The 24,709-nt window shown below is 29.6% G+C and overlaps 2 protein-coding genes and 1 pseudogene across 2 annotated transcripts; 2 read left to right on the top strand and 1 right to left on the bottom strand.

Moving 5' to 3' along the window:
• Positions 1 to 323: 323 nt before the first annotated feature.
• LOC131846937 (uncharacterized) lies at positions 324 to 14,909 on the top strand (annotated as a pseudogene).
• LOC131847037 (uncharacterized) lies at positions 4,003 to 5,609 on the bottom strand. The gene is made up of 4 exons (XM_059196477.1): positions 5,550 to 5,609; positions 4,987 to 5,472; positions 4,200 to 4,366; positions 4,003 to 4,072 (listed from the first exon to the last, which is right to left on the bottom strand). The coding sequence occupies exons 1-4, from the start codon at positions 5,607 to 5,609 to the stop codon at positions 4,003 to 4,005; spliced, it is 783 nt and encodes a 260-aa protein (XP_059052460.1).
• Positions 14,910 to 19,165: 4,256 nt separating the features above from the next.
• On the top strand, positions 19,166 to 21,040 carry LOC131847048 (histidine-rich glycoprotein-like). The gene is made up of 4 exons (XM_059196489.1): positions 19,166 to 19,177; positions 19,810 to 19,983; positions 20,427 to 20,593; positions 20,974 to 21,040. Exons 1-4 carry the CDS (start codon positions 19,166 to 19,168, stop codon positions 21,038 to 21,040), a joined length of 420 nt encoding a protein of 139 aa, XP_059052472.1.
• The last annotated feature ends 3,669 nt before the right edge of the window (positions 21,041 to 24,709 follow it).

Below are 24,709 nucleotides of genomic sequence, written 5' to 3'. Positions count from 1 at the left end.
ATACATAGTCTCCTATTAAAATTTTATACTAAGTCGTCTGGCTAAAGTGGTGTTCATACCTGATGGGAAAAAAGTAGTAGGTAGTTATTCGTAACTGTTTGCAACTTATTAGATATATGGGTACGTAATATGGTAAACCAGTTATTACTGATACTGAACAGTGATTAGTTGACAAAATGTAAAACTTGTTTATCACCCCTTGGTTACTATGTAATGTACTTACCAAACAAGTCACACGCCGTTATGATCTTAAGTATAAAAACTGTATGGTGTGAATTATAATATCATTCAATTAAAATCATTACAACAAACACAATATCAAAATGTTTATCAAAGTAAGTAGTCTATTGATATGCTAAAAAATTTATTAAAACAATCCCTTAAATGGAATTGATATTGATTAAATAGATAGCCCTTAATTGCATGTTGTTAATTAAACATTTTTTTAATCATTGTTACTCTATCATTTATACCAGTGTAGGCTTGGCTATTGGACTACTGAAACCAGGCTTAACAAACAGTCTGATACAGTAAATTATTTCTACTTATTTGACACTGATATGACATGCTTTGATATCGTAATCGACTTTTATTGCATTTTTAAGATAGAAAGCAAGTCATCATACATGTTTTTGCTCCGTCTTTATACAAAAAAAAACCATTTAATAATTGGTATTTTCACAAAGATTTTCCCATTGTTGATTCAAGATATATTTTAATAATATTTTTAATTTTCTTATAAAGAACCTATTATTATTATATGAAAAATATAAATAAAATTCTATTTTAGGTCACCATCTTCGTAGTCGCTGTAGTGGGAGTGTATGCACAGGAGCATCACAGCCACACTTACTCATCAAAATCTGTTGTCCGCCATGAAATCACCCATCCTCAACCTCATCATAAAAGTCAGCCAGCCCATATTCCTATTGCTGTCCACCACGCCGCTCCCAAACAAGTTCACGTAGCCCCAGTCCAGGTCCACCATGCGGCTCCAGTGGCAGTTCATCACGCCCCAGTTCACAAAGAAGAACATCATGACTATTATGTAAGTTTTCAAGAGTGCATAATTTGGTATATTAAAAATTAAATATATATATGTATATAATAAATTATGGTAATGTAAAATTAAACATAATTGTAAGTTTATAAGACTCAAATATGTTTACGATTATAGTAATATAGATAGACTGTCCCATAATTTTTGTTTATTTGCGATGTCCAATATCTTTTCACTTTTTTTACTAAAAATATCCTATATAAGTTCAGTTGGATATACATTTATATTTTCTTTTAACTAATTACATGAAAAAATGTAATATTGAAAACTTTTTCATTTTTAACTATACGATATCCTAATTTCCTATAACAATCATATAATTGAATCATATAATTAAATGTTTTTATTATATCTATTTATAGGCCCACCCAAAATACGTGTTCGAATACAAAGTAGAGGACCCCCACACCGGAGACAACAAATACCAGCGTGAGTCACGTGACGGTGACGTCGTCAAGGGTATATACAGCCTCCACGAAGCTGACGGATCTATTCGAACTGTCGAATATGATTCTGATAAACACACAGGGTAAATATATTTTTATTAAGATAATTAGATATTATGGTAATATCGTATTTCTTAAATTTAAATGTGTTCCTATGATAATACTAGGAGATCCAAGCAACTTCGTCTACGTAACATAAGAAAGAGGTAGATCTCAAAAGAATAAGTTTTACTGGTCTATTGGTTATAGTATGATGTTATATGTTCTTTGATCAATAAGCTATCGTACAGAATAATAATTGTACATTTCGAACCCGTACTAAGGATATTACGATCACCAAAACAAGACGTTTGTAGCAGCGTCGAAATATCGGGAGCTCTTTAATAATATTATCATATTAAATATCCTGTTTATATAATGTGCACAAATCTAAACAATCGTTTAAATTTGTACACATACGTACAATAAAGTTTAAAACAGTGTTTCATGTAGATATATGATAGATAGATAACATTCTGTTTACTATATTTTATGAAATGTTTATTTGAAGCTAATGTTTAAATCAAAAACAAATTTTGAGACTTCCTTCCGCGATACAGTGATCATCTAAATATTGTGTTACACTTACATCACTACTAATTATTATTCTTATCCAGGCTAACTGGTCAAGATTTCTCTCACGCGTTTAAGATACTCTCGAAGATAGCAGCGTTAATGCGGACATAGAATAATTGTATATATTATAAATGAAATAATAATTTCGTTACATCATAAAACGCTTCATTATGTGTATAAATATAATCATATAATATTGAAATTTGCAAATATGATGATGCCATGCTAATAAAATTAACTCTAATATATTATGAACTAATCATGATTATAAAATCCTAACTATTTAGTATAGATATGATAGTGTATCTATTTCCGTCTTTTCAATGGTAATAGGCACTTCTGAAACAATATTAGAGGCAGGATATATGATTTCACTACACACCAGACATACTGGAATTCTATTTTCTCCCTGAATTGTGGCTTAATTCAAGGCCTGTATAGGCCTCTATAGGCTGTAGTAGTAATTATGCCGCACTAAATACAATCGAATCGATAGACTCCACAGAATATGCAGTAACGGTTGATAGATTGACTAGTTGAAATGGTGACTTGAAATGGTAATAATGACTAGTCTCTTAATATTTATGTTCTGTTATTTTCTGTTCTCTTGTTGTTTTATATTCCTATCGGTATATCAGTATAATCTGTGTAAATTTCATTGATTGATTTATTTTCAGGTTCAATGCCTTCGTAAAACATTCAGAAATCAAGCACGTTCAGCCAACCCATCATCATTAAACATTTCGTTTTTGTATATAGATAACATGACTGTTGTATTTAGTTAAATAAATTATTAAGTTTTTACCTATTTGTTCTTATTTTTATTTGCTCCTTCTAATGTTAATTGTGAGAACCGCCAGTTTATAATATTTTTATTAAATTCTATATACTATAATTCGACGTTGCATTTATAATACAGATATGTGTCAAGATATTTCTAATAATTGATTTTAAAAAAATCTGGGTAATTAGAAGTTTCGAGTATATACCAAAACAAATATTTTCAGACTTAGTAGAATATTAAGAGGATGGATATATAAGGTACCTAATATGAAAACACGTAGATAATAAAAAGTACTTATGTACATATGAATCAATACTATATTATTATATTTTATTCTTAATAATGCAAGTGATTTTGCTAGTATATTATTAATTGAATTGGCATCTACCACTACATTACCTTCGCGTGACAGCTCCTCCACTACAAATTATGACAATATGTCAAATTTTAACACGCTCTCTCAAACACAATGACTGTTGTTTAGTGAAAGTAATGCTGCAATTCCCAAAATTTCAGTAATATTCAATTGAACAATCTAGATTAAATATGAATGAGGTTGAGATCTAGGTCGCTAATATCCGTATTCGTTTAGTGGTATAATATGTTACGACACACTCACTGTCGCTACACGAATGTTATTAAAACGAAATTCCGGTTATTTTATATGCCACAGGCACAATACTTTGTTGACTTCTAAATCGAGTTCAAAAGGATGAGTTTCTTTACTCAGCTACATAATCCTTGTGTTGAGTTACTTCCCTAATTCTCATTTTTTTAAATTGATAGTGCTTCATATTAATGTTGTCTTTACTACAGTAGGTTTGTATGGATTAAAATTAATTATCTAATACATGAATTGGTATATAAATTAATTTAGACAATTATTTCATTTTGAAAAACTTTTAACGATTGATTTAATAATAATAAGTAAACAGATATTATAAATGAAATAAATTTAATAATTAAATACACTTTATTTACACATCTAGTAACGATAATAATATTAAATAATATTAGAGGTAAATGTCTAATATTCAGGCAAGTCTCGTAGAAAAACATGCTTACAAAACTAACAGTCTCTCACAAACAATATAATATTACTGATGATGATTTTGTTGTATATGCACATGTTGTGTGGGAGGGGTATGTTTGACGACCGCATTAAATCTGTAAAAATAAGAATCATGTAATAAACATTATGTTTTACAGCACTATTAATAAACATTTTATCACTAGTAATAAAATGTTTTTTTAATTATTAAATTTAACGAACATATATTCTCAAGACTCTTACCCATTGACTTTATCGGAAGTATATTCCACAGTCCTGATGGATCCGTCCGCTTCAAGGAAGGAATAAACGCCCTTCACAACATCACCATCTCGAACCTCTTGTTGAAACTTATTATCTCCTGTGTGAGGGTCATCTACTTTGTACTCATATTGGTATTTTGGATGCGCCTGAAAAAATATGTTTATCAGAGTTTATGTTAAAAAGGCGATCTAGAATTGTTAAGGATTTTAAAACAATTTTTTTATTACTGAAGTAATGTACAAAAAGAAAGTCATACGCATACTACTGTTTCAGAATATTTTTTTATGATAATAACCCTGGACGATTCACCCATCGCTAGTTTTAGTCCTAAGCTATGCAGAACTGATGTTATGACATAGTACTAGACAAGTGATATAAATACCTAGACACATTTTTTTTTATAAATACATTTACAATATATGTACATAGAAAATACCCAGACCGATACAAACAATCATTTGTACCGTGCGAGGAATCAAACCTGTGATCTTCGGAAATAAAGCGGTGTGCTAAACTGCTAGACCACCGAGGCCATCGTTACATCTCACAACTTCTTATTACGTTAAAAAAATTACAGTTAGCTACTAAAAACGTTGCCAAAATTACAAGTATGGACCCTTTTGAACTAGCTATTAAAATTCATAATACGACAGTGATTAAATTAGATTAAGACGTAATGTGAATAAATAAATGGAAAGTTGCAATAAATTTGGAATCGGATATCCGTACGAATAAGTATTTTAACATGCATAGGAAATAAACTCACGTAATAGTCTACATGCTCATCGTGAGAATAGTGTTTAGCGTGCTGGTACACAGGCACGTGATGCAGCTGAGCTTCTTGTTGATGCTGTACATGTCCTTGCGATGATTGCACTTCTAATCTGTGTTCTGGAATTTGAACTGCTGGACTTTCATGCTGTACAGGTACATAACGAATGGCTTCAGCACTATGCTGAGATGCTGCATGCTGTTGCGTCGGAGCATAATTATAAACTGATGCAGCATGTTCGGTGTTTACTTGAGGTTCTTGTTGTTCGGCAGACTGATACTCGATACTTTGTGATGGGTAACCATGTTGGTGGCTTTCGATTGCTGCTTGGTAGTGAACATCTTTGACTTGAGGCGATTCCTGCTGGTATTCTTGTGGTTCCGATTGATGAGGTTGATCTTCATGTTGCACTGCAGTTTTTAGCTGATAGCCGTGCTCCAAACACAATGTAACTTCTACAGCAACAGCAAGAATAAGAATCTGTAAAAACCATTTATTTATTTAAATATTTCAAATATGTTTATTAATAAAAATTTGTATATTTAGAACGGACGTACTCTAGCTAACATTTTGATCTTTCTACTATGACTTCCGCAGTGGAACTGATATATTTGCATAGGTTATTACGCCAATATATAGTGGAGACGTTACGAGAGAGTATTGAATCGATTTGTTACCGCTCGGGGCGTCATGCCGGTAACCCATTGCGCGGAGTCTTTGTATGATGTAATTTACGTAATCAATGTGAAGGTTGTTGGACTGCCAAAATAGTTCACTTTATGAGAACTTTGATCTTTAGATTTAGAAGCTACATCTGTATTTTCGAATTTTATCTATCAATGTCAGTATTTAATTGCCAAAAAGCTTTCGTACTGGGACGAGACAACAAGAAATGTACTTATTTATATAGTTGCTATAATGTTCAATTTTTTATTTAATAAATACTATATTAGTACTAGCACAGATAAGATAATATTACATAGTACTACCTATGTTAGAAAAACCGATTGTACTTTTTGTGTACAAATAATACTATCTTAGAAAAAATGAATTTATTATTATTGTATTGGTTTGCAATCCACTACCAAATTAAGCCTTTATATTTCCAGATAATCTCTGTCAAAACACAATGTTTCGTATTCGTGGGTTCAATTTTCTCCAGATTAGCCAGTTTTTTTTTTTTTGACAATAAAACATGCTTGTGTTTATAATAAAGTAATTATCATATATTTTGTATATACATGTTATACATACAAAAATATACATTTATAATAAAATGTAATAAATATGTTTTCACCAAATTCTACTTTTAGTCTTATATTTTTTCTGCTCCTATCTGACTAGAATAGATTTCTTTTTCATATAATTTATAATCGTTACAGTCTAATCGTAATCAAACTTATCGTGCCATGATCGTAGAAAACGCCCTCATCAATGTCACAAACGCACTTTTTGTCAGAAAAAGCGTGCAGGCATAAACGGTCTTCGGAACCATGAACCACATTTAGTTTTTTTATTTCGCAACTTCCTTAGTATTAAGATTTCGTAATAGTAACCTCGTGTCCTTATAACCTACAGTAGTTGCTGTTATTGTAAAATTTAAATTTATACAAGTGCTTCTTCATTATATATTAAATAATATACTACAAAGGGATAATGTAAAACATACGCAACTAACCAATGAACAGCACGAAAATCTATAATAGAAATATAAATAATATTTATTCAAATAAACTAGATATAAACACTTTTGAATACTCATATTTTAATTTTAAATCCCCTAGGGAAATGGACTCATCACAAGAATAATGAGCAAAAAACATGTTAAGATAAATGCCATTATTATGCCAGCATTACATTTTATAATTTTGTGTGAATAAAATATAATACATCTGTTTCATTTTAATATTTATTGTTATTATTAATTTACGCTGCTGGGAAAGGATTGTATAACAATAATAAATTGTTTCAAGAAAACTTGATAAATAAGTGAAAGAGTAACCATAATAATAATAATAATAATCTCCAGACATTTCACACAGCGCCATCTAGACACGAGTTAAGCTAGCTAAAGCTTAAGTTATGGGTTCTAGACAACTGATATAAATACATAGATATATATTTTTTTGTAAATACATACGTATTATACATAGAAAATTCCTAGATCGATACAGACAATCATACTCACGAATACAAATGTTTGTTCCGTGCGAGGAATGGAACTCGCAACCATCGGGCGAAAAGCGGTGTGCTAGACCGCTAGACAACCGAAGCCGTCAATAATGGCATATCAAACTGGCATTAGAAAATAATAAACACATAATTGTAATTAATTTTATTTATTTCCAGTCAAAATAGTACAATAATTTAAGTGTCTAAAGATAACACTTCTTATTGAGATACTAAAATCAAAATATTGTCACTACATGGGGTATGTGGGAACAATAACGAAATTTTTATAAAACATTTATTAAAAATGTAATTAAGTAATAAAATGTAATGGATCACCAAACTCCGGTTTATAAAAATTATGTATACTGTAAGTTATGAATGGCAATTAATAACCTAATCAAATAACTATTGAAAAAAAAGATTACACCTGTTTTTATAGAATTTACGGAAGTGGCCTACAAACCTGAATTAGTTTCATTTTCTCATCATCTAATAATATACCTACATTACAAAATGTAATAAAACAACTTAATATAATTTATCTTCAAATATTAGCCCACTGTTTAAATAAACTGACAGTGATATAATGATGCTGCTGGCTTGTTTGATAATGATTCGTTGCTTCCATTGATATGTTATAAATACGTGTTCTATTATCGTCTTTTAATTGTATTGTAATACAAACCTTAAAATTCTTATATAATATTTTTACTAAGCCATTTAGATTACATGTCAAAAATAAAACACTATTCATCCAGAAATAAAAATAGAGCTCATATAAAAATAAATATGAGGTATCATCTCAGCCATGATCAGATATTTTCGTTGATCGTTCACCTTCTACTTAAAAACAATTCAGGATTCAAGTTAAATGGCCAGTTCAATGGCCTTGTGGTCAATTGTGTGGGGTGGATCAATTCTTCCTTCCCTATGGTTGTGTCATGCTTTGTGAGCATAGCATGTCTATGAGGGCTATGTCAGCTCCAGGGAAATAATCTCAACTATAATATAAGGAGTCTTCTGACGCATATCACATATGCCCAATCCTTGTCACGTGACCCTATTATAAGGGAAACATATTAAGAGCATATTAATATTCAGATTCAGATTTTTTACCATGTCAATTTTACCGAGTATCCACTTATATTTCATAGCATTTAAGACAATGAGATGCTTATATTTAGCGATGTATTCTTGAGTTATTAATAAACAGATTCCGTGAAGTAATACACTAATTAATAAGAACTAATACATAATATCGTGTTATATAATATATCGTACTTATTGTTCGCAGATAAAATCGTGTCAGCTTTGTCTTTAAGACAAATTATTCTCAACATATTAGTAGCTTTACACACGTATTTAGAGCGACAGTAAACTTTCTAGTATAATCACGGAAACGAATTGCTTTAGTCCATCTAAATATCGTGATTCTAAGAAAACGTGGTTGTACAATATTATCTAATGAGGCATTATAAAAATTGTTATTATCTACTTATCGATGTGCACGAGTCTTTACAGACAAGGGAATATAGGAGGTCTAAGCCTACTTGTATATAGCTTGGTGTGGAAAAGGGCTTATTTTTAATTACCCTTATTTTATATTGATTTTATGAAAAAAACGGTAGTAATACATTTAATTCTTATTCTTATATATATACTATCACAACACAATATAATAAGAAATTCAAATGGCAACGGTTTTAAAAATATTAGTAACGTTAACAATTAAATTATTACTATACAAAATATACACCTACAATTTACAATAAAGAACCGAAAGAAAGAAATTTGCAATGAAACGTTTTTGATGTAACTGAAATTATTTTCTATTGTCTATCGTAGTAAGTATAAAAACAAGTGACAAGTGTTAAATATGTTGTATATATAACAACAGGTAACAAACTTATAAATATTAATAAAAAACTTAATCAAAGGAGCTACGTTAAAATTTTCAGTATTTCACTGTGATAGAAGTACCAAGAGTAGAATTACCAGAAAAACTAAAATGATCGCTATATGTAGTTCTGAGGATCCACAAGATATAGCAAGAAGGTGGCTACATAACCCGAGCTAATAAAATAGAAGATATTGCTCGGACAAACAAACGCAGTGTAAGGCAGCAAAAATTAAACATGTAGTTCTGTGCTTTGTGACGAAATATAACAGTAACCAAAGTTACTCGTCGATGACTAAATTGTTAAAATAATGATGATACAATGACTTCAATGAGAATGATGATTTTCTGATTATGCGTGACTCGTAATGCCGGAATTCTTCACGTAAGCGTTAAACCTATAATAAAGGTATAAACATATATATTTTTGTTATATTTAATATGACTAAAAGCAAGATTCTATAAATATATAAATAAATAATGCTCAAATAATAAATAACATTCACAATGTTACTGTGTAACATTCCATTGGAAGAGGTACATTTAAATTCAATAAAAAATATCAAATTATAGATTTAATATAACCCAAATTAGAGGGTTAACCTCTTTTGACTATGTCGAAATGTTATTTATCACAAAAATAAACAATTAGAGAGAACTGTGATTTGCAGTATCTGAGCTTCCACATTTATAACTATAAATTAGAACAAGACTTCATTCTAAATTTTAACATTAAGTTAGACATTTTCTAGATTTCTATAATACCCGTTACTTCGGTCTACACTATCATAAGAAGACTAATGTGCATTTACAGTAACATAAAATTGTGAAAGGTCAAAGGCTCTAATTCGGGATTAGAAGTAAATGTTTTTACATTAGACTGACAATTTCTAAATTGCATATATGTATTATTTACGATGAACAATGTAATTAAAATAAAAAAATACTATTCATATTTATGCTTATATTGATTGTATATTTTTATGAAAAATTACGTAATTTCAATTATTTTTTTTAATATTCATAAGTATATCTATTATGTACGGTAACTTAAATAAAGTTTAATAATATTGCTACTGCAAGAATATGCCATTTTACTAAATCAATTTAAAATGACTTCCGTGAATCAAGACGGAGTTCTCACAAGGATATGTTCCATGAAAAACCTAAACTTTTGACATTCAGGTAATACTCATACTCAGAAATAATAACTATATACCATATAATATTATACTTACCCAGTTTTTTTGTCAGAACCATATTCAACAGTACGAATAGATCCATCGGCTTCATGCAGACTGTACACACCTTTTACAACATCACCATCACGTGATTCACGTTGGTATTTGTTATCACCAGTATGTGGATCCTCTACTTTGTACTCGAAAACATATTTAGGATATGCCTAAAACATAATTTTAAACAAAATTTATGAAACAACAACTCAATTATTAATTTGAATACATAGGGACAAGTTTCCACATACTCCTTATTTATAATATGCTTTTTTTTTATTTAACTTCAATGCACACAATATACAATATATAGTAAAGTACATTTAGCGGACTTAACACCATGCGGCATTGCGGCTTTTCTGTTATGGTTGTCTGTTATTAATTAACAACTGCAATTTCGTAGGTCACTTATGTTTGATCTCGCTTAATGTGTGTATTTAGTCATGAGAACGATTGGCCATTTTCTATATATTATATTTATGTATGTATTTAATAAATATGTAGTTAGTTTATCTAGATAACTATGTATGAAGTGTCCCTCTATTTATATAATTATATTGTATGCATATATTTCAGTAGTATTATTAACATAGAGTTAATTTAAAAAAATTGAAAAAAGTCGTCTATGATATAAACATTAAGTGTATGTGTAACATGTACAAGATTGCCTGTTTATTTGATAAAATAGTCTCTAATTATGTATAGGAAAATATTACATCTAAAAATATTCCTCTAGCATCACTCTAATACTGAAAATGCATTAAAATTCTGCGTTCCGGCAGCAAATTTTTTTTATACCACGTATAGATCATATAAACGTCATTAATTTTCAGGTAGCTGTAATAGAAATGCTGTGAGTTATAGATTTAAGTAGCACACTTTTCTTGAGTACCTATTTTAATTTTTACATTTTGTAGCAGAGACCTAATAATAATAATCCTTAACAATTGTCCAGGATTATCGTACATTACATAGCCCTTTCTGAGGTTTCTTTTGTTTCCTCTTGTACATTTGATCAAGATTGGACAAATACTTTATTAATTATCTTTCATAAAGAGATTAAAATCGATGTTTTGTGGCCACAGTATTTAAATACAAATGATACTTGTAATATTAATTGAAAAATCTTACATAATAATCTTCGTGTTGAAGGGATTCCTCTTGTTGATGGTTAGACCCCTGTTTTTGTAATTCTACATATTGAATTGGCGATTGCTCGATAGTTGTCTGATAGACGGGTTCTTGTTGAATAGGTACTTGCGGAATCTCATGTTGAATAGAAATTTGTTGAATAGGAATAGGCTGAACTGGAATAGATTGAACAGGGACTTGCTGAACAGGAACGTTCAGAATCCTTTGTTTCAATTGAAGGGGATTTATTTTGATGGGAACAGGTTGTACAACTTGAGGTTCAGAAGCTTCATATACAGGGGCAGGTTCTCTAAACGGAGCAGGTACAAAGTATTGCTGAAGTGGTTTCTGAGATTGGTCTTGTCCTAAACTATGAATTAAATTTTGAGAGGGTGCCGCCTGAATGTTTGGAACTTGTATCACAGGTACCGGAATGGCGAGAGGTATTTGGTTGTAAGGTTTGATGTTGTCAGGTACTTCGTGTTTAATGACGGTACTATGGCTATAACTATGATGATCATCTTGACAATAAGATAGGGCTAATGTGGCTAACGCTATGTAAACCTGTAATTTATATAATAATTATTAATAAAATTTTAATTAATTGTACTTCACATTTTGTTTAAATTAAAAAAAATATACAAATATTATAATATTTTTAACACTTAATAAATGGTACAAATGAATAAACTTTTACTTTCTTATGGCAAACTTATCTCATGTCAATAAGTCACCGCCTAATCTGAACCATATAACCGAAACCCAGCTTAACTAGCAAGCTGCTTGGCAGCTGAAATAGGTAATACTGAGGTGCCTGCTCAGGCTAGTTTTTACAGTCTACCTCTTGTAGATTAAATTTCTTGTTAATTTTATAAACTAATATATATTGATGTAGAGTAATACTACTTACCTGTAACAACATTTTACTGTTATCGTATTGAAAGCACTAGCCGATATGAATATGAATGAAAGTTTACGAATTTATATTTCGATAAAATATGTGCCTAAAACCGGTCTGTTACAACTTTGAATGCACATGTTGTTTCTTTTTGCTGCACGTACCAGCATTAAATCTGGTTCTTTGATGTAACCTGATTCTGATTGCAGAACAGTCTCTGAGAGAATAGATCGTTTACACAATAATATTTAGTTTCCAAAATTTATCACTTCATGAGTCTATTATAAAATATACAGTACAGTTATACATAAGTATATGCAATATCAACAACGTATCTATACCGTAACCATAAAATTAATCATGCAATCATGCATTTTTGTATCCATTTTTTTGATGTATGTTTAAATAATTGTTGTGCACATCATTTTTTAATTATTTTTATATCGTTTGCATCTTGGGACAAACAAAACATACAAATAAGGATATTTAAACAAAGAAAGTCAATAGATATATGCTAAAAAGAATTAACGTATGATTGATTGAGGCCATTGAGGACCGACATATTACTAGTGCAATAAGATTCTTATGAACACTAGCATAACTTGGGCATAATCTGGAAAAGTTATGAGCACAAAGTTATGGGCAGTTATGGACATTTTATATTACAGTGAAATATTTAAGAGTACAAATATTGAGATATAATCTAATTCTTCTTCTCTATATTTGTTTTTTAAATCATCATCATAATCATCATTGCAGCTCGGTTTTTTTAATAATCTATAAAATATTAAATTTCATTTGTTAGAGTTTCCAAATAGTACATTTATTATTTTATTATAATAATAATACTTATTACTAAAAACAGTTTTATATTTACACTTCATAAGTAAACTAATATTACTGTAATTACCTTCAAAATGTTGTTATTTTTTTCATGATCACTTTTTCACTCGTTACTTTATACTTAGGTAGTTTTTTATTCCTCTAGATTTGTGTTAATAATAAAGTACTACGGTGAACTTGCATAATTTATTGATTATAACTGTGGCAATGTCACACAGTGTAGTAGGCATGTCTTTACGAAATTATTGCAAACACTGCATACTAAAAGTTCTTGAATAATTTTAAATGTTCAGTATTTGGAGCGAAATCTCTATTGCCTTGGCCACCCCTGAAAGCAATATAAAAGAAGTAAATTCAATCAACAGTTATCAGTTCGCAGCAGGACTTAGTGTTATTAGCACTATATAGCCAATTAAAATGTATTCAAAGGTATAATTTTATGTGGATATTTACTAGTAATTAAATTCAATCCTTATTTGGTTTTAATATTTAAGTATTATTTATGGGAAATTCTTTGTGACACATTTTATAAGTATTACAGTTCACTACATAATAAGAATAATAATTTGGTATACAATTGGCAAGCGTACTCTTGCATTAATATCAATAGTAATTTCAATTCAATTAAGTGTACTGCACTCTTAAGACACCACATTAAATATCTTTTAAAATCACGTAACATTTAAGTAATATTTCGATAATGAGTAATATTAAAATGTCGGAAAAAAATTGATTAAGTAAAAAAGACCTGAAAAAAGAGCTTTATCCTCTAAAATGATTTGAACACGACTGATGACATGAATGACAACAATCAAAATTTAGAGGCAATTAGAAGAAAATTGCGTTTACATATAGACCCGACTGAGACTTGGGATTTATGTCGATAAAACTACATATTACTCTGCACGTTGAAGATTGTAAAACGTTAATTATTGTTGTAGGTGCTGTGTTTGATTGCGTTGGCGGCTACAGTTGCTGCTCAGTATGGTCAGGACCACGGCCACGGGCACGCCTACTCGTCCCAACACATTTCCAGACATGATGGCCCCGCGCATGTCGTACACGTGCACGGCCACGACGGGCATGGTCACGGCCATGGCCATGATCATATCGACTATTATGTAAGTACATTCAATAACTGGGCAGATAGATACATCTTCTCAGTACTATATTGAGGAATGTGGTAACACATTGGCCTAAGAATTAAACGTGGCATGGGGTCGAGTTTGCAGCAATGTTAAGAATTAATTTATTTGTCAATTATTCTGTCTTAAATTTATAGTTTAATTTGTTAGAAACAATTTTATACAGGATAATTATACATTTTACAACTAAATAATGTACTTTCTACAAACAAAAATACTTATTATAATTATTAATTGTATTTACAAGTAAATATTTCCTAAATAGCCTATATATTACTCTGTCCTTTATCTTAATCTCCCTGCTGAATAGACATAATACCGTACATAAATTGTTCCTATTATGTTATATATAATGTAGAAGGATTATCTCTTGTAAAAATATTCATAAATGTATGTATATTAATATGAGTATAAAAAAATTTCAGGCCTATCCAAAATATGAATTTGAGTACAAAGTAGAAGATCCCCATACTGGCGATAAGAAGAGCCAACACGAGTCCCGCGACGGAGATCATGTGAAGGGATTTTACTCTCTACACGAACCCGACGGTTCCATTAGACATGTAGAATACCATGGGGATAAACACAGTGGGTGAGTATAAATGCGTCATATTTTACAAAAAAAAGCACATGGCACGTCTGATGGTATATGATTACTTTGGACATATTCTATCTAGGTTATAGAGTCATCTGCGTGGGTCACTTTGTCACACCTGTTTTAACGGTTTGACACATGCACCTCCTTACTTCTGTTGGTAGCAGGTTCAATTTTATCACAATATGATTATTTATAATTTACTACGATTGTTTGTATTATAACAAAAATGTTTAGGTAATCTTCACGGGTTCTAAACATAGCTGTTTAGTACCCGTGGTACATTTATATTTAGTTTAGGATATATATATTTAGTTTAGGACTAGATAGCGCCGAGTATAATGTATAAGATTATTATATTATTATCATTTTATTTCAGTTTCCACGCTACGGTCAAACACAGCACCCACCACATAGTTCCTGTCAAACATCATTAATCTGTGATATTTACTTAGTTAATAACTCTCTGTGATTTATAATAATGTGATATTATTAATGTTTGCAAAAAATTTTTATAAATTTTGTACTTAATATAATGTTATTAATTTTATTATGTATGTATTATTAATGTTTCAATAACCTGACATCAGCCCTACCGCAAAAATTTTAATACTTTGAGACCCAGAGTATTAATATATCCTTAACAATTTCGAGAAAAATAATTCAACTTTTGCATATAAACCTCAGAAGAACATTATACCTAGTATGTTGAATATTAGAATGTATAATACTATAGCATACAACTCTTTAATAACCTTTAAGTTGTTTAGAGTTATGAGGAGTAAGGAGGAAGCTTAAAAATATTTTTTTAAAGAATTATTAATATTTATTGAAGCTGTATATTAAAAACGTTGTAACATCTTTCCTTTATTTGAATTGGATGGATCATTAAAAAATAATCACTTTTCCTATATTGTAAATTGTTGTTCAAAGTGTCTCATTAATAAAATCTAATAAATAAAATTGCAGTGTCAAATTAGTTACCATACTCCTCCGAAATGGCTTGAACAATTTTTATGAAATTTTATATGCCTATTAAGTAGGTCTGAGAAGTGGCTACTATCTATTTTACATACCTCTTAGTGATAAGGGTTGTCCACTCTTAAAATTATTTTATAATTGCGCATAAAAAATACATACCACACAAAATTTTCAAACTTATATCACCAACCCCTATTTTCTAACAGTGATTTTAATTTATATGCTAAAACAACGCTTGCGGGATTAGCTTGTGAGACATAAAATTGCTTCATGAGTTCATGAAATTATCATTTATAATATTTTTATTATATATATATTTATAGGTCAAAACAAAACTGTACAAAATTAAAATGCACAAATCGAAGATCGTAATTGATATTTTATTTAGGTCTTTTATAAAGTTACTAGAGCAAGACGAATTAACTGTATTTACAGTTATGACCTTTGTAATGGTGATCACTATGATTTTGCTGTTTCAACCGACTTTAAAATGGAGAAGGTTGTCATTTCGATTTATATTTTCTTATTCATTGTTTTCAAATAACACAAAAAATTTGAGTGGCTAGGAAATGCAAATACCTTTCTGAATTTACTGAAATTATTTATCAATTTGATTGAATAATTATCTAAATTATTATACAGAAATTGGCTATAATTAATTCCTTAACAAAGGCGTTACTGCTTGATCAACTGTCTAACGGAAAGAGACTATCAAAAATCAATTACAGTTATATTTATTCTAAATAAAAAAAAGATATTTAATCATTTTGATACATTGATATAATTCTAAAAATAAGATATAAAAAACATAATATTTCTAAACACTCCTAATACTTAATTATTATTTATTTACTACTACTAGGCCTCACAAGCATTACACTATAAAATATGCAGAAAAAATATCGTTAATAGTAAAATTACTTAGTAATAACAGACCGTATGGTTATTACATATTTTATTATCATCGTTAATTATTTTACTACCATTCATTTCTAAGTTCCACATATTCAATAGTAACTTGATCAAGTTACTTACAAATCGATTAATTTTGAGTTCAGTTACGATCAAACAACATTCTTTATATTATATCATTTAATATTAATATATATGAAATAAAATTATTATCATTTTAATAAACATATTTGTGTAAAAAATTTAGAAATTGTTAATAAACCTTTGGTTTACCTTAGTGATAGTCCTGGTTACCTTTTAATAATGTAATCATCATAATGAATATAGTAGATAATTATTTATGTAATGTACATAATAAATTAGATTACCTTACTTGAAGTTTTGACTAGGTTGCACTACTGTGGACACTAGCCGACTATAGTAGAGCGAGGTAAAGTCGGTAGATGTCAGCAGTTTGTTCAACTACCATCAGTAAATAATCCGACGATAAATAGCTATGTATACAGCTCTGACGAATACGATACCTACACTTATTAACAGATGATATTGAAATTTGTTAAATTTATTTATTACTGTCTTCCATGCCATAATAGCTAATAGCAGAACTATCTTCCACATTGAAATTCGAGTATTTTAAAATCTAATCTAATCTCTTTTTAAATCTCTATCGTTTCTATAGTTTATGTGTAGTAAACGCGAAAGTTAAAAAGAACTTACGCAGAGTATTTCTTCATTTATCCCTACTCAATTAAGTATACCTATAGGAACAGCATGTGGTACGTACCCATTTTATGCACAGAATTGTATGCTACAATTTTAATTTAGCTACAACTATGAATACTTATAGCATACAAGTTAGTAATATTATATATATATATATATATATATATAGCCGTGCCGATCTTGCATTGTATTGACTATTGTATGTACTATTTGAAATCGTAAAATAATAATCTCTAGACAATTCACACGGCTAGATCCAAGTTAAGCTAGCTAAAGCTTGTGTTATGGGTACTAGATAACTGAAACAAATGTTTCGATAATATTTTTCCGTAAATACATACATACTATAGATAGAAAACACCCAGACCGATACAAACAATCATACTTATGAATACAAATGTTTGTGCCGTGCGAGGAATCGAACCCGCGACCATCGAACGTAAACTGGCGTGCAAGACCGCTAGACGACCGAGGTCATCATGAAATAGTATAATAGTGTTACAAACAAACAAAACAAAATTCAATTGAGAAGAACAGGCAAGAAACTCAGTTGAATTTCTTTTTTTTCAAAAGTCAGGGTATTTACATCGTTTATTTATATAGGTGTCTATGTCTAATAATAAACGAAATCCCGTGCATGAACAACTATTGTCATGCACGCTCGTCGTTCAAGTAATCGTTTCGAGAGTAATAGGGTTTGCTCAGTAAATATGATTTAACAGATGTTTTGAATTTATTTAAGGGTAATTCCAGTATATCCTTTGGTGTCTTATTGTAAATTTTTATATCCATTGTCATAAAAGACTTACTGACTTTTTCTAAACGATACTTGGGGACAGCATATTTATTTTTAAATCTAGTATTTTTGATGTTCATTATGTACCTGAATGGCTGTAGATGGAGATAAAGACAAAAAACATGGTGGATTGTATAAAAGATTTGCATAAATGGAGAATAAGCACAGGTATGTGGAATTATAATCACTGCTGTCGGCTGTCACCCACCCAAAATAATGGAATTAAGGTGACGTTAATAATGGGAAAATAAATAAAAAATAAATAGTAAAATAAGCAGTCAAGAGGACCTTGCAAGGATAAGATTTTAATTGATATATAAATATCATACCAATTTTTTTCCCTCACTGCTTAGAATCCTCTAATTATCAAAACTATTATATTATCATATTCATATACGTTCCATAACTCTATGCACCAAAATGTGCACAAACAAAATCTTCGAATATTTTTGCATACTCAATGTTATTTACCCTTTTAAATAAATTGAAAGTTTTAACATACCTTTAACAGTTCTAGTTTCATCATATTATAGTAATATTATGATTGTATCTACGAGTACATTATATTGAACCAATATAAATCAATATTAACAATAACAGTTGAAAGTAATTAAATGCAATAGTGTCCCCGAATAAGTGTAGATAGCATGTCCAACAAATGACTTTACGAAATCATTACAAACGCAGTATACTTGCGTACGAGAACAATCTTAACTGCCCATTAGGTGAAATCAACATTGCCTTGGTTACCCTTATTGTAGATATAAAAGTCGTGGGTTTTAACTAAAATGTATCAGTTCACCATTGGATTTGTTATTAGCACGCCAACTAAACAATAACAAAAAATGTTCTCTAAGGTAAAACAAGTGATTTTATAGTTGCACAATTGCAGTGTTAAAAAATTTACAAAAGCACTCGTGAAGTGTTTATGTGAAAAACAAATTGTGGTCATATCAAATGCCTAGATATTTTTAAAAAAAACTAGTGTTCAGTGTAATAAAACAATGTTCAAAACGTTACCAGCGGTTCCTTTAGATATGAGTATTATGCGATGATTTTAATCTCGACAGCATTTGTGTTATAACACACTATTAATCAATAGATACAATTAATCTAGATATATGCTAGATCAGGTTACAGTTTTAAAAATAAATTTATATTATGACAACATTCATGATGCTAAATTAATATATTTTAGCCTCTGTAGTATGCACCAGTATGTATTTTATAAAGATTCTCACGTTCTATACTAAATAATCTACAAAATGTCCAGATTTTAAAAATGTAATTTTAGACATTGATAAAATAAATTATAGTAATTTACGATTAAATATATGCATTTATTAAATAATGCCATAATATTATAATGGTTATTGCATAAACAAATAACTAAAAAAACATACTACGGCGTACATATCTATCGATAAAAACTAGATATGAGCGTTAACTTTCCGAATTCAAATTTGAATATAATTATTGCTGATTTTAGGTCCTGTGCCTTGTTGCTGTTATCAGTGTGGCGGCCGCACAGTACGGTCACGGTCACGGCCACGCTTACTCATCTCAACACATCTCACGCCACGATGGACCCGCGCATGCTGTGCATGTCCACGGTCATGATCACGGCCACGGTCATGGTCATCATGACCACGTCGACTACTACGTAAGATAACGGAATCCGACTCGTTACTAAATTGGTGATGTTACGTAAAACGTTGTGCCATTCTTGATTTATTAGAGAAATATTTATAACAATTTTTATCATGGAATTACAATTGTATATTGTTTTATTTATTCGACTCAGTCTTTAGTCTAATAATTATTAGTATGTACTGTCAAAACTTTTCTTTAATTCTTACAACTATTTTTACGAAAGTATGATACACAAATTGTCTGTTTGTTTGATAAACAATTTTCGCCTAATCACTATTTATTGCCTTTCCAAGATGAAATATCAACCAATCTACCTCTGAAGACTTTATCCTATTATCCTATTGATATAATTGTCAACATAAATACCAACTGATTTCGTAGCAATTATAAGAAAATGAAGTAGTTAACAAGATAAACCAAGAGCGTAAAATATAACAATTTTATTTTTTACAGGCTTACCCCAAATACGACTTTGAGTACAAAGTGTCGGACCCTCATACCGGTGACCACAAGAGTCAGCATGAATCCCGCGATGGTGATCATGTGACCGGTTACTACTCGCTCCATGAGCCCGATGGCTCCGAGAGGACTGTTCACTACCACGGCGACAAGCACAGCGGGTATTTTTATATTATTTGTCTTTTAACGCTAGGTTCCTTTACTGACCAGAGAATATCTACAGGCGGCTATAGATTCATATGGACTTCTATACTGGTCTCTCACTACAGATCAGTTTGAAACTCTACACTGTGTTCTGGATTTCAGGTTCAGAAAACAACAAATTTGATTATTCCGCCCTTTGATTATTGGGTCAATACCCAGGTTAGAGACCAGTTATTTAAAAAAAAATTCTTCAGTCATTTTGATGTGAAACATTAACACACAAACATACAGTTTTCACCATATCACGATTTTACAATAACATAAATTGTAAAGATACCAATGAACATTAAAACAAGCTTCTTCCATTTAATAATGATTTAATTTTTTTAATTTACAGTTTCCACGCAACCGTCAAGCATCAGACTCATCATATTGTGCCCCACCATCATCACCATCATTACTAAACCTGGAAACGGTTAAGGATCCTATGCTTCACTGTGATTTTAATTATAATTTATTGAATGTATTTTTTATGTTTGTACTTTAATAAACAGTATTAAATTTATTTTATTATTCTATTCTTTATTGAAATACCATATTATTCGTATTTATCCACTCAACGATGTTAGCAATAGTAAAAATGATAATATTTACATGATTAGTAATATATTTTTATATAATAATAATAGTTTATTAGGGCATAAAGTTTGTTTTCATAGTTCAAAGTTTCGAGTTAAAGAATCGGTTAGTGTGAGAGATCCATATTTTAATCTGATAACATAAAACACTGAATAGCTTCTGAAATTGATGTCAGTTGAATTTAAATTAAACCGACCAAATAGAACTGACTAAATAGACAGAAATGTTAGTTCAAGGTACAACAATATGCACATTCCGACAATAATAAACAATATTTCCAACAAAGATGACTGTAGATTGTTCCAATAATACAAACAGGTTTGTTATTAAAACAGGCACAACATTAATTTTGCTGTAAAACAATGAACACTGTTACTATTTAAATAAAAACAACAATAATTCATTTTGGGTACTAAAACAAAACAAAAATAAAACAAAACTTGTTCTCAAAAAATGTATAAGAAAATATTTTACATGTACATATAGTTATAAAAATGAAACTGACTATAAACTATAATCTTTTAAAATAATATGCAGCAAATTTATGAATTTCACCACTGCTATGTACCTACATTTATCGATTTTACGTATTGTGTTTTTAATCAAGGCATCATAGAAGCCGTATATGATGCCGTATGCAATGTCGTATCTGTGTTTGTTATTCTAGTTAAATAAAAAAATATTATAAATTAGATGACACTAGCAAAAAGTATAGAAATTAAAAAGTGAATTGCAAAATGCATACAAGCCATATATAGAGTGAATTAAGAGAGAATATTGAACAGCCATGATAATCATGATTGCTCTATTTTTTTTTCTATAGTTCAGAATTACTAACTAAGAGACTAGATATCAAAATATACTCCTACGGTCTTTAGTTAAAATTATTATAGTTATACCAGCTCCTAATTAAACTAAATAGGACCAAATAAATAGGACTTGCATCATACAGCTTGTATGATGCAAGTCCTATTTATTATGACATACTTAACATATAGGTACTTTTAAATTACTTCCCAGTATAATGTTTGTTCAATTATTATCATTAATAGAAATGTTTGCAATGGGAGGAATGACACTCGATATCGCAGAATATTAGACAGTATATGAAAGTATACTAAAGTTGTCAGTTGACAGAAGTATGGTCGATAATACATGCGAATATTCTCAAATAATAGACTAGATACTAAACTACTACATATAAAAAACATATTTTTTAATAAAAGATAGGCTACCTCTATTCCATGAAATAATTTATATACACGTGAAGTCATAAAAACAGACATTTCTATGTTTATAATAAGTATATAAATATAAAATCGTACTTACAAATATATAGTAAGAAACACAAAAAGATTCAACTTACTCGTATACCAAAATGAAATATATATCTATTTCTAGCAAAAATTAAGCAAATTTTTATATCCTGATACTTTAGTAGGAAAAATATTTTAAATTACCTTAATTTCATAATGAAGATGATAGTAACCTGCTTTTATGGAAGGAAAAAAAATACTCTTACTTAATAATAAAATCTGTATCAAGCACGAATGCCGTCAACATGCCAAAAATATAACAGGCTGGATTCTCAACTAAGAAAAGAAAAAATTACTTTGATTAAACTATTTAAATAATCTCTTGCTTTGTCTACTATCAAAAATAGATGAGTATAAGTATTATGTATGCAACAATATATGACATATATAAATTGTACAACAGTTTTAAAAAAGATTTTTTAAATTAAATAATAATAACAGTCTTGAACTTTGTCCAGAGCTATTATCATTATTACACACAGCACCATTTAGTCCTAAGATCAACAGAGCTTATGTGATGGGCTTGTCTAGTACAAGTGATAGAAGTAATTATATATAAATAACCTTTACTTAAGTACACGTCTTTTATTACAACAATACAATATACATAGAAAAATCTGACATGTAACATAATAAATATTTAGATATACTTTTGTGTAATAATACATAGAAAACAAACCGATACAAACAATTATACTCATTAATAGAAATGTTTGCATCGTGCGAGGAATCGAACTCGCGACTTTCAAAATTAAAGCGGTGCGCTAAACCACTAGATCGTCGAGGCCGTCTAAACAAAGATAAAATCAATAATAGACTAGTGCAAAGCCGGGTCTCTAATTTTTATTAATTTGAAATGAAATATCCGTCTTAAGGTATTTTAATTTGTAATTAATCTGTACTTTAATCCATTAAGTATATTTATAGCAATCTTGAACCAAATCTACCCTTCCTCAATCAACCGATAGACCTCGTTCTAACAACTGTAATAATGTATGAGGAGTTATGCCTAATTAACTTCAAAATACGTGACGCTAATTGGCTTCTCTCAATCTTACATTAATCTATCAAAGTGATGTGTAAATATGTCATGTACAGTCAGTTTCATATAATAACTAGCTACTCGCCCCGGCTTCGCACGGATGTACATGTATTATATAGATATAAACCTTCCTCTAGAATCACTCTATCTATTAAAAAAACCACTTCAAATCCGTTGCGTAGTTTTAAAGATTTAAGCATACATAGGGACAGACGGCGACAGCGACTTTGTTTTATACTACGTAATGATGATGATAATTTATTCAACATTCATAGAATAGCATTATACAATGTAGGACGATTTAGAAATGGTTAAAAACTAATGTTGTATTATATGCTGAAAGGGCATCTACTTAGCTCACTTACATCAGATTAGAGGAATTATCTTGATAATGTATGTATATTTCTATATCGACCACAGCATTAAAAAATATTATTAATATTATTTTAGGAGACAAATTCAATTTTATTTTATTGTATTAACTATATCTTTTAAAAGTCTTTAATATCTTCACTTCAAATATTCAAACTTTGGTATTTTCAATTGGAGATGTTGTATTGTATACAAACGTGTCGTCCTTATGTAACTGATTATGTAAATTATTTATGACAGTTTCCGAATATTTCATATTTTCATATTGCATATTATTTTATTCACAAATGTAACAAATCTCGTTACACAATAGCACGTCAATAGTAATTACATTTTTAAGATAATTATGTCACAATTACAATTTTAAATATTCAAAATAATAAATTAAATAATACCTATATAACATATCTATAAAACTAATAAAAGTCACTTAATGGAAAATGTCATAATTTTACATTGGAATTCAGATATTCCGTCACATTGTAAAAAGGATGTTACTCGAAATATGATTTTATTTTGTTCTTAAATTCTGTTGATGTCAATTCCATTGTTTATATATATTTATGTAAATATATTCCGAACTAATTAGTGAAATACTTAAAAAAATATAATATATGTCACATTACTGTACAGTTTTCTTATTAAAAAAATAAGTTGGTATAGGCTAAATGCCTATACTATTATTACCATTAATTTGTATTAGCAATGTCATACGGCCACCACGAGTAAACTTTTACGAAATTATTACAAACACTGCATACCAA

This window comes from Achroia grisella, unplaced genomic scaffold (genome assembly GCF_030625045.1).
Source record: "Achroia grisella isolate CSIRO2021 unplaced genomic scaffold, CSIRO_AGI_Agris_v1 utg515, whole genome shotgun sequence".
In the NCBI taxonomy this organism is placed as follows: Eukaryota; Metazoa; Arthropoda; class Insecta; order Lepidoptera; family Pyralidae; genus Achroia; species Achroia grisella.
The sequence above is the reverse complement of the archived record's forward strand: the minus strand, read 5'-3'. Positions and strand labels throughout refer to the sequence as shown.

Excerpts from the sequence above, each read along its gene's own strand:
- LOC131847048 (XM_059196489.1), top strand. Across the intron at positions 19,984-20,426 it reads ATGACCACGTCGACTACTAC|GCTTACCCCAAATACGACTT; the intron begins GTAAGATAACGG and ends TATTTTTTACAG. Across the intron at positions 20,594-20,973 it reads CACGGCGACAAGCACAGCGG|TTTCCACGCAACCGTCAAGC; the intron begins GTATTTTTATAT and ends TTTAATTTACAG.
- LOC131847037 (XM_059196477.1), bottom strand. The coding sequence starts at position 5,609 with ATGCAAATATATCAGTTCCACTGCGGAAGTCATAGTAGAAAGATCAAA. Across the intron at positions 5,473-5,549 it reads AGATCAAAATGTTAGCTAGA|ATTCTTATTCTTGCTGTTGC; the intron begins GTACGTCCGTTC and ends TGGTTTTTACAG. Across the intron at positions 4,367-4,986 it reads ATGAGCATGTAGACTATTAC|GCGCATCCAAAATACCAATA; the intron begins GTGAGTTTATTT and ends ATATTTTTTCAG.